Consider the following 11583-nt stretch of genomic DNA (forward strand, 5'->3'; position numbering starts at 1 on the left):
AATTTGACCTAAAGGAAGCATTAATAAGTTCAATAGAAAAGGTCAAACCATGACTAACTCTTTAATCATAAATCAGGGTTCAGTCCTGCAGTGTAAACTAGACATGAGTTTAGTTTCCATAACAGATGCAGATGAGTCACTTTAGCCCTGATATACATATGAATAAAGGTTTATGATAAAACATGTCTCTCTCTCTCCTCTCAGTGTGAAGTGAAGGAAGCTGAAGTCCAGCAGCTGCAGGAGGAGGTTCAGAGGATGGAGACCAGCCTGCAGACCCTGATGGAGTCCTTCAACACGGAGGTTAGACTTCCTGCATGAACCTTGCTGTTTATATGAAGATGTATCGTCTGATTCTAGTTCAAAGGAGCCACATACACTTGTAGATGTGTTGAGCATCCTGGGTCACTTGAGTGTTCAATCAAAAATCCTGTTGCTGAATGTGATTATGGTTTCAAAACATCATTGTTTCTATACATGAAGTTTCACAGATATGTGCACTTCATTAAAACATTTCCAAAGCATATTTTACGAGTTTATAACCATAAATCCAGGTTTGGTCACCTCCATGTTTACAGTCTTCTCCTCGGTCATTTGATGTCCAATGCAGGAGTCTTTACAAACACATGGACCTAATCATAGAAGCACTTCTCCACAGAGCTTCCAGTGGAACTGATGATGTGAAATGAGAGCTTTAGTTGTTGAGATAATACAATGTAAAGACCCATGAACACGTCTGTCTTAATCTCTCCTTCTCTCCAGCTGGAAAGAAGCCGAGCTGTTGAAGCCAGTTCTTCCTCCTCTTCACAGGTCAGTGGGTTCAGATCAATACGATCAATACTCTCTTCTGGTTTCCTGACCTAAATAAAGCTTCCTTTATAATCTCTGGCTGCAGAAGAGCTGGAGGAAACCTGTGAACATGAACTTATTGAGAGCAGTGTTGTGCTAGTTACTGAAAACCAGTAACTAGTTACCATTACTAGTTACTTCATTTCAAAAGTAACTCAGTTACTTTAAAAAACAGTACTGCGTTACTGTGAAAAGTAACGTTTTTTTACTTACAAAAAGGGCTCCCATTTATTATTCTCCAATGCAATACTGAAATGAAGGCTATAAGGATAGCCTTCACTTTAGTACTGTTATTGCATTGGAGAATAATACAATCTGTTGATCAATTTGACATGCATTATATGCAATCTGGATTGCATCGATATTAGCTGGCTTTCCATTTTTGTATATTCTTTCTCCAGGTAGTTGGAAAAAGTGTTCCGTCCCATATGCCGTGTGCCGCCCGGACATGCTATCATGCTAACTAGCTCCCTGAAAGCGGGTGACTCCACTGTAGCAATAGCCTGCATGTGTTCTACAACATACCGTGCAATGGCTTTATCCACTTTTCCCTGGCTAGCAGTCCCTTGGTTAAAATCCAGCCGCTGTTGCTTAGGTGGAGGTGGAGTGGTGTCGGCTGAGTCTCTGTGGTCTTAGCTACTAGCTTCGTCCCAGCATGTTGTTTTTGCAGATGTTTTAAGAGATTTGAATTACTGGTTTGGGCAGTAGATAGGATCTTTGACCCGCCAAGACACAACTTACATTTAACTAAAACGTTCTTTTCTTTGTGCTCGACAAAAGTGAAATAGTGAGAATATCTCCAGGTGGAGAAACTAGACTTGAGCTCCGCCGCCGCCATGATAGTCTTGTTAGTAAACACAAACACGCCCACAGCGCGTCTCCGCATGTGACACAGGAAGTATCTAAGTACATTTACTCAAGTATTAAGTACAGTTCTCATCTCTGTTCGCCTGGCTGTTGACTATATAAAAAAAACTAACGGAATAACGCACCATGTAGTAACGGTACCTGAGTTACTGAATTAAAAAAGTAATGCGTTAGATACTAGTTGCTGCCAAAAATAACGGCGTTACAGTAACGTGTTATCCCAACACTGATTGAGAGTCATTTGGTCAAACGTGATATTTCATCTCCTCTGTCTCGTCTTTTAGTTTAAACAGAAGAGATCTTCCAGAAATGAGTCTCAGGAGGATCAGAAGAGGAGGGAGGAAGCTGAGACAGAAGTTTCCATCCTGAAGGAGAAGCTGCAGAATGAGTCCAGAAAGGTTTGTGTTTTATATCTCCAATCAAAGTCATTCAGAGACAGCGTATGATATCCAGTGAAGCTACTCATGTCTTAGATCAAATCCTTTCACCTCCTTTCTCAGATAAAGTAACAACATGCATTTAAACCTGGTTTCACTCTTTCTTCACTCTTCTGACTTACTGACAAAGACACACCTCTGACTCTGCTCATCTGGAAGTCCAGCTATAAAGAGTTTATCTGGAGGTCTCTCTCCTTCTGTCTGTGTCTCCTCTCAGGTGGAGAGACTACAGGCTGATCTGCAGAGAGGAGGAGAGGAGACGAGGAGGAGGGAGGAGGAGATGAAGAAGGAGGTGGAGAGACTACAGGCTGATCTGCAGAGAGGAGGAGAGGAGAAGAGGAGGAGGGAGGAGGAGCTGAAGGAGGAGCTGAAGGAGATAAAAGAGGTTCATATTTCATTGATGATTTTACTTTCCCCTATCTGTTTGTTAAAGTTTAAATCTCACAATAACTGCTTTATATCATAAACGTATTAAAACGTGTAACAACACGTAGCGTCATCTCTCAAAGAGTCAAAGTATTATGAGATTGTAAAATTGAATTGAAGCCATTGATCATTATTCTCTTCTGACTTCAAAGTATAAAGTATATAACAGTATAACTTAAATGAGCTGTTGATTAGAATTAGAATTTGTACTTCTAAAAAGTCCAACAAGGCAAAATTGCAAATACATTTAAATGGAATTTTGTGTTTGATTTTAATCAAAGAAATCTGTTGAAATCAACATCTGTGTGTTCGTCAGGAAACTGAGAGAAAACTAGCTGACCTCTGGCAGATTGAGGAGAAGCTGAAGGAGACACAGAGTCTACTGGAGATCCAGAGAACAGAGAACATCAGAGTGAAGACAGAGGTAACACACACACACACACACACACACACACACACACACACACACACACACACACACACACACACACACACACACACACACAGGACATATAGTAGATACACAAATGATTTAATCTTGTGAGGATTCATTCGAAGGTTCTGCATGGACCTTCTCCATCCCTTCATCACCAGTAGGTCCCTCAGGTCTTCAGACCAGAGCCTTGTCCCACGGTCTCCTTTAGAAACTAAAGGCGTGGGTTTGAGGTAGTGGATCAACACTGTGGAACTCTCTACCTACAGACATCCGGTCTGCTGTCTCTGCAGAAGCTTTTGATTGGCCTTTGTGTCTCCTTGACATGTGTATGATGTGTTGTGTTCTTTTGTTTGTTCCTTTGGACTCTTTGTTGTTTTGTTTTTATGTTAACCTTAACTTCTGGCTCTTAGTTTTATTGTATTCATGTTTATGTGGTTTTATTTTTAACTTTGTTTTTGTGACGCACTTTGATTATTTCTGTGATAGGAGCTGTAGTAAATAAACAGGAGGTTCATCTTTTCCATATGGCATTGATTTGTTTCTGAGGGTTATACTGCGTCAAGGTATTTACTGTTCCTCCTGTGAGAGAAAATATGATGCAGATCAGGAACTAGTTTTCATCAGGACCAGGATGTTCTGTTCCCTAAATAAAGTTCAAATGTCTTTATCTCTCTTTCTCTCAGTTTGAGAAGAAGCTCCAGGAGGAGAAGAGAGGAAGAGAGGAAGAGAGGAAGCTGAGAAAGAAGTGAAGGACCTAAGGGAAGAGGTACACACACACACACACACACACACACACACACACACACACACACACACACACACACACACACACACACACACTGATTAAAATAACCAGTAAATGAAATCTGAGACAAGAATAACTGAAACTGGAGTGAAACTGTGTCACAGTAAAAGTATCATTAAACAAAAGTTGAAATGTCCTCATCTCTCTTTACAACCCAGTGACTGAAGAAGCTCCAGGAGGAGAAGGAGAAATAACAGAAGGACCTAAAGCAAGAGGTGGGAGAGCAGGAAAAAAAACATGAGACAAGTTACCACATTATAAACAATATAAACGTTAAACATCAGCAATGACTCAGATTGATGGTTAGTGAAGAGAATCACACATTTCTACGTTATTATTCTGGTCTATTCAACAACTTAAAACGTCTTTTGTTTAATGGTGGTGGAACAGCCTATGTTTTATATATTTTAGAAAACATCTCAAACATTGAGCTTTAATAAAGACAAAAGTTGAGCTAATGCAAGTTAGCAAAATAAAAGTGTTTGGTTTCTCAGTAATTTTAATTGTTTTATGTTTGCTAGATTTATAATGTATATTTGATCTTAACATATTTGTTTTTCTCTGTATTTTATAATGTCATAATCTACCGACTACTGAATTTTCTGTAATGAACAGATTCAACTTTTTTTTAAATGTGTTTTATTTTGAAAATCATTGATGATGATTTACAGTTTTGATGATTTTTTGCTTTGGATGCATCAACTTCCAAATATGTTTTTTATATATATGTATGTCCTGTGAGCAATAACATTCAATGTATGTGGTAGAGTTGTATGTGTACATTAAATGATGTTTTTTTCAAAATCATTGACAACATTTTTTGTTTACTAGAACCACTTTTTTAAGTTAAGGACAAGTCTGTCGTCTGTCATGCTAGATTCATAATTATTATCAAATGATTAAACTCCTTTAAGATGTTGCTGATCCTTCACTACCAGAAATACAACACATTGTCATTAATAAATTCATGTTTAAATAAATGTATGGATTAGAACAGTATGTTGGCACATTTCTGAACAATGTGTTACTCATTCATTACTAAGAATTTTAAAATGTATTAAAAGTAATGTAGAAATATATTGAGTCCATAATAATACGAATTACAGAGGGTTAAGTTATTTAACAAAAACACAGGCTAAGTTATTTTTTATGGTAACATTTATTTTCTAAAACAAAAAACATTTCAATTATGTCATACATATGTCTCATCTGTATGTTTCTATATATTATTATTATTATTATGTATTATTATTTCTTTAATTCCCGTTGTTTTAATCTATTTTTCATACTTTTAATTTATTCACTTATTCACCACCCAGCCGGCAGTTTGTCTTGTTTGTAGTCTCCACTGAAAGGCGGTTTAAATAAAAAGCTACACTCCCCATGATGCATTGCGCGGCGGTCCGTTGCCAGGATACAGCACTCAGAAGCTATCAGACGTTGATGCAGATTTACGGAGTTTATAGCGAATTGAACGTGTTTAAGAGAACTTTTTAAAACACACATAAAGGGTTAGTTTATCCTTACATGTGATTTTATCCGAGCTGTTTTCCGTTAAAGTGTTGTTTTGTCGCCGCGGACGGATTTAAGGCCTCCTGTGGTTCGGTTTGTGTTTAGCTTGTTATGCTATGTGGCTAATCGCTAAACATAAATAAAGGGATTTGAATGTGCTTGGGGAGTAACGAAATTACTTAATCACGATACAGACAATAAGGTAACTATATTTGATCATAATTACGTTACAAAAATAAGTAATCAGATTACATTCTTTAAAAACGTGGATTACCAGCACTCTTACGATGCATTTTGAAATACAGATAGAGATAGACTTTGGTTGTAGATGGATATAATAATACTAAATATACAGGGGTCCAAGCACAAGGTGGTGAAAAGCAATATTTAACAGCTGTACTGCAGACTAGATGGGTGAATGGCTCCATGCTGCTCAAGGGCCTCTGCGCAGGTGAGTAAGTATCCTTCAACACACAGGTCAGAAACGCAAATGAGAGGCTCTGGTAATCTGAGCATACACGATGGAGTTACAGTCACCGTGACTTGACCCTCATGACCGCCATAATAGCTTTGTGTCTAGCGCTGCTACTGTTTTTACCACTTCACATGATCAGTCCGTATTTCAGAGAGGCAAAACAAAAAACATCCGACATTTCCAACTGCTGAGGTCTGCTTTGAAGATAGTAAAGCTTTGGCATGTGGAACACTTCAGTTCAATTGGCCGCGTAAATAGACGTACTGCCATAATTTGCGTTTTGCTTTTTATTTCAGCTACTTCCATTCTTTGAGTTGTTTAATGCAGCACATGGACACCCTGATTTATGAAACAAAAATACTGTGTTTCCTTTCAATTGAAGCTTAAACTCAAACAGGCATTATAGTAGTGTGTGTAGCCATGTCTTCATTTGAGATGACACTCATATCTCAAGTATAAAAACACTTATTTAGTGTCTTGTATTGATTTGTACAAAGTAGCAGGAAATGGAAATACTCAAGTAAAGTACAAGTATATACAAGTTTATATGAATGGTCTTTATTTGAACTGCTGGTATATTGAAAAGGAATACTGTTTTTTTAATTAAATTAGTTAATTAGTAATATTAAAAACAACTTTATTTTTGTTCCTTTCTGTAATAGATTATTATACTACTTATTATATTTTGTATGTATTCTTTATTAGAGCAACTGTCACAAAACCACATGTTCCATAGGATACAATCGGCTTTCATTTGTAGCTTGTGAATTTACTCCAGGTGGAACTAAAGTCTGATTTAACACTTGATTATATTTCACATCATTCATCCACAATCTGTAAAGTAACTAAAGGTATTAAATCAGTAGTGGAGTAAAAGTACACAATTTACCTCTGAACTGTAGAGGAGTAGAAGTAGCATACAATGTAAATACTGAAGTAAAGTACCTCTATAGTTGGGCTTAAGTACAGTACTTGAGTACATGTACTTCCCACCTCTAACTGCTAAGCTACTTCTTAGACCCCGGCCACACGAGGACGAAAACGGCTTAACGCATAGGATTAACGCAAACGCAATCACAAACAAGCTTCCGTCCACGCAATAGTTATCCGGATAGCCCACACGAGACCCGCTCCGTTTAGCTCCAACCGCTGGAGAAGCTGCAGTACTAATGTAGGAGCCTGTACGTGGCGCTGTAACTTCCCTCACAATAGCAGCGAAGAAGCATGGTTGTCATGGTTGCCCTTCTGTTTATTCTCCGCGGTGGCGGCCGAGGGAACCGGGCAGAGTTTTTCGCCAGTCAACGTGTATTAAAGTTTAACCTTCCGACAAAATTATAAAAGTGCCGGTCCAAAGGTGGTCTCGAGAGAAAGATAAATAATCTGAATTCAGTGTGCAGTTACTTTGACGCGGGGGTGAGGCAGCAGAGGTGGGGAGAGGCGGGGAAATTGCCTCATCATTATCAGAAAATGATCGCTGAAGCTGCAGTACATATCCACAAAAGCAGCGAGTAAGATCCCCCCCCGGATGTGTAAGTCTGCTGTAGATGTTGCACAAAGAACTGTAGCATGGTCAGTGAGCGTCCGGAGCACGATAGCAACTCTGCGATCCGCCATTGTTGTTCGGTGGCGAAAGACATCAGCAATGGCGGCGGGGGTACGCGGAGGTAAGCAGCAGAGGTGGGGAGAGGCGGGGCTATTGCGCAATCATTATCAGAAATGATCGTATAGGGCGCACACACGGAGCTGTTTGACCCCCCAGGCGTTGCGTATGCCGTTCTATCCACCTTGGGACCCGTTATCGTTTCCTCAGTCGTTTAGTGCCGTATGCGGTCGTCCTCGTGTGGCCGAATGGTCTATATGACACTAAACAGTAACGCAAACGGCCGTTTTTGTCCTCGTGTGGCCGGGGCATTAGTTGTAGATTGGTTTTGTGTTGACTGTAGTGTTAATACTTATTTCAGAGACCCAGCAGGAGAAGGAGCACTGAGAGCAGCATGGAGGAGAACAACGAGACCCCCATAACTCAGGTCAGTGTTCACTTCATCACAATATATTCCTAACACTGTTATCCCTTACACTGGGGGACATTTGGGTTATTTAAGGACTTTAAACCTGTACTTTTGTTTAAGGATAAACAACCTTGAACATTGTGGGGTTTATTTGACAGACTCTCATATTTAGATATGGTTCAGGTATATAACGCCAGTTTCTTAGCGATCCTTGCGATTTATAAAAAACAAACTTGACTGGAAATTGTGCGGTCCTCCACGCAAACTCTGTCCCATGAGTACGCGGTATGCACAAAAACGGGAGAGACGAGAAACTCTGACACCGTTGGCAGAAGGAAGAATGGAGAGAAATATGTTTGAATAATACCATAAATAAAATATTACCTCTCATGTATGATATATGAATAATTAATTTTCAAAAATGGATTAAAGCCAATCTTAAAATTATTAAACAAACGCCGCTTTGAGACTCCTCCGTGCACACAAAAACATAACTTGGAGAAATAAATAAATACGGAAATGTTTTTGAAAACTACCTCGAATATGTTATGTATTCTCATAAATGATGCAGTAAGCAGAAAGACAGAATTACTTTAAACTGACGCCGCTTTTCTCTAGGTTGTATAGATACGAGTATGGTTTATACGATCATGTTTAATCATGTTTTATGCCGTTTGCCAATACTTGATAAGTCGCTCGTAAAACACAGGATTTGGTCAATTGTACAGCTAATATAACACAACACATTAGTTTTATTTCCTTTAACTGGTGGATATAGAGTTGCTGCTGGGGGGGGGGTTAAGACACAGGCTGCAGTGGAGACGCTGCGCACAGCTGATCGACAGCTGGAAAACAAACCACGAAAAAAATTCAAGATCCAGTCGTCATGACTCCTCTCCGGAGAGTTTCTTACAGTTTCTCATCATATATATATATATATATATATATATATGTAAAGAACCATGTGTACAAACAATATTACTGATTCTCTTCTGTTGAACATGTTGGATTGTGTATTGTCCGAGTCAGGGTCCTTTTTATTTGACTGTAACTTTGGAAGTTGTGTTACCAATGCTTACTGTTTATTTGATACCCATTTGGTAATGCAATTAATAAAACAACAAGGTTTGGGTTCGTTCTTCAGATGACTGTGACGTTAACGTGTAAGCTCAATAATGAACTCCAGCTCAACCAACCATATTGTAATATCTAAGTAATCATCTTGAAATATGACATTAATAATTGTAATATACACACATCTTATTGTGAGGTTGATTTCACATACACTACTTCGACGTTAGCTAAATAGAAAATAGCATGGATAATTTACAAAGGCTTTAAAAACCCAGCAGGAGCCCAAGACAATTATAAAACTTGTCATTATTTCAGAACAGTTCAATTGGTTTTATTTTTCATAAACGGTTATCAACCGTTAGTGCCAAATCAGTAGGCTATAATATATTAATTACTGCTGTAGACTACAACCACTACTTGTTTAGCTAGCATAAACTCAACAAAGCTAGCATTAGCTGGCTGACTGATGTTATTTTGCCGCTAAACTGCACGATATAAAACGGTGGTCTTCAAAGCGGATTTAATCCTCAATCACAATAATAATATTCAAAGTAATACTGGGCAAGTAATGGGCAAAATGTACCGTTGATTGATGCGCCATGTCAGCGGACTGGTAGCGACACGAACCGTTAGCCCCGCAGTCTCCAATCACCCGAGCCTCGTCCTTCTGATAGCTCCGCCCCTTCGCTCCAACCCCCCTCCCTCCCCCCACATCTACAGGTGAAAATTACTTTTGCGACACAATTATCGCAAGAAGTGTAGCAAAAGTCAAGAACGCAGATTCGTCGATTTATACTGCCACAGAGCAGATTCGTCAAGTTGTAATGACTGATTTGAGAGGTTGTAATAAATAAAGTTGCAGTTGTAATGGAAAATATATTTAAAAAATATGTATCTTTCTGCAAGTGAACATTTCATAACTAAGTTCATTTTTTTTATACAAGCTACAAAACTTTATTTTTTCTTCTGTGACTTCAAATTTGGTTCACAGTTACGTGGATATTTTTTCCAAGTGTAAATTTAGTTCACAGTTACGTGGATATTTTATACAAGTGTACATTTGGTTCACAGTTACGTGGATATTTTATACAAGTGTACATTTGGTTCACAGTTACGTGGATATTTTATACAAGTGTAAATGTATGCACACAAACTCAGATTTGTTTTCTGCAAGTGCTCACATCAGGTTTTCACGCTCTCGCATTTTGCACCATATCTACCTTCATAGATATCAGTACTTGGAACAAAATCAAAATGGTGAAGTTTCCCCTCCAGTACAGTGGGATGCATGTAAAGCTGTGCTTCGAGGGAAGATAATTGGATACAGTGCTCACTTAAAAAGAGCCAAGCAAAAAGAGACAAGTTACAAGGAGAATTAAAACAATTGGAACAAAATCATAAAGACTCAAATGATCAGAAAATAAAAGAATGAAATAAATTAGATGTACAAAAAAAGTAAATTTTCACAAAACAGAAATACTATGAAGGAGGAGGAAAAGCCAGTAAACTATTAGCCAAAAGGCTGTAAAAACAACAAGCAGAGAATTCAATTCATAAAATAAAAAATCCTATCACTAATTATATACAGTATAAACTAAAATACAAAATAGTTTTGAAGGATATTATCGAAAGCTATACTCCCAAGCTCAAATTGATGGGGAGAAAATTGAGGATTTCTTTAAGGGGATACATCTGCCTAAACTGACTAGTGAGCAGAGAAGTCAGATGGTAGTCAGCTATAGCACATCTTAAATCGAATAAGGCCCCAGGCCCCAGATGGGTTTTCCTTTGGAATGGTACAAGGTGATGGAAGATTCATTGGTACCTATGTTGCAGTCTACCTTCAACTGGTTCTTAAGGAGAAACATTATACCCCCCTCTTGGAAGGAGGCAGTAATTTCACTTATTCCAAAAGAGGGAAAGGATAAAACTGAATGCAGTAATTTTAGACCATTTAGCGTGTTGAACCAGGATTATAAAATCTTACCCATATACTAGCCAAACAAATAGAGGGATTATTACCACAAATTATTAGCCTTGATCAGACAGGATTTGTACGAGAAAGACAACCCAGGACAATATCAGAAGGACACTACATATAATCAACCATATAAATGAAAGTAATTTGGAAGCAGTATTAGTTGGGCTCGATGCAGAAAAAGCATTTGATTATGTAAATTGGACTTTCCTGTTTAGAGTTTTAAATACATTTGGATTTCACAGTATTTTATAAAAACTATACAGGCTCTATATGATAGACCCAGGGCCAGAATCAAAATGAATGGAGCCGTTTCAAATTCCTTTCCATTGGAGCGGGGGAACGAGACAGGGCTGCCTCTCTTGTTTGCAATCTTTATCGAACCCTCTGAGCCAGTGGATTTATTCAGAATAACAATATCAAGAGAATAGTAATGATAATAATAAATATCTCCTTATTTGCTGATGACATGTAAGTGTATGTATCCAACCCAGAACAATCTCTGGTACAGTTATTTTCAATGTTAGAAACAATATGGATCCTTCTCTGGATATAAACTGAATGTTTTGAAAAGACAAATTCTGAGTTTTTAGTACTTCCCCTCAGTAAATATGAAGAAAAAACTATGAATTGAGGTGGGATGCTGAATCCATGAAGTACTACCTTTGAACCAAAAGATTAGGGAAGACATAAGGAGATGAGACTCCGTTCCTGTTCT

At 38.2% G+C, this 11583-nt stretch overlaps 1 protein-coding gene across 1 annotated transcript in view; it reads left to right on the plus strand.

The window, feature by feature from the left end:
* LOC117562651 (vicilin-like seed storage protein At2g18540) overlaps window positions 1-3761 on the plus strand; it is a 36675-nt gene extending 32914 nt beyond the window's left edge. Inside the window, exons 10-13 of the mRNA XM_034240477.1 lie at window positions 1998-2111; window positions 2368-2535; window positions 2893-3000; window positions 3696-3761. Coding sequence (XP_034096368.1) covers window positions 1998-2111; window positions 2368-2535; window positions 2893-3000; window positions 3696-3761 — 456 coding nt within the window. The remainder of the gene's footprint in view (window positions 1-1997; window positions 2112-2367; window positions 2536-2892; window positions 3001-3695) is intronic.
* Window positions 3762-11583: the final 7822 nt, after the last annotated feature.

Source organism: Gymnodraco acuticeps, unplaced genomic scaffold (assembly GCF_902827175.1).
Source record: "Gymnodraco acuticeps unplaced genomic scaffold, fGymAcu1.1, whole genome shotgun sequence".
Classification (NCBI taxonomy): domain Eukaryota; kingdom Metazoa; phylum Chordata; class Actinopteri; order Perciformes; family Bathydraconidae; genus Gymnodraco; species Gymnodraco acuticeps.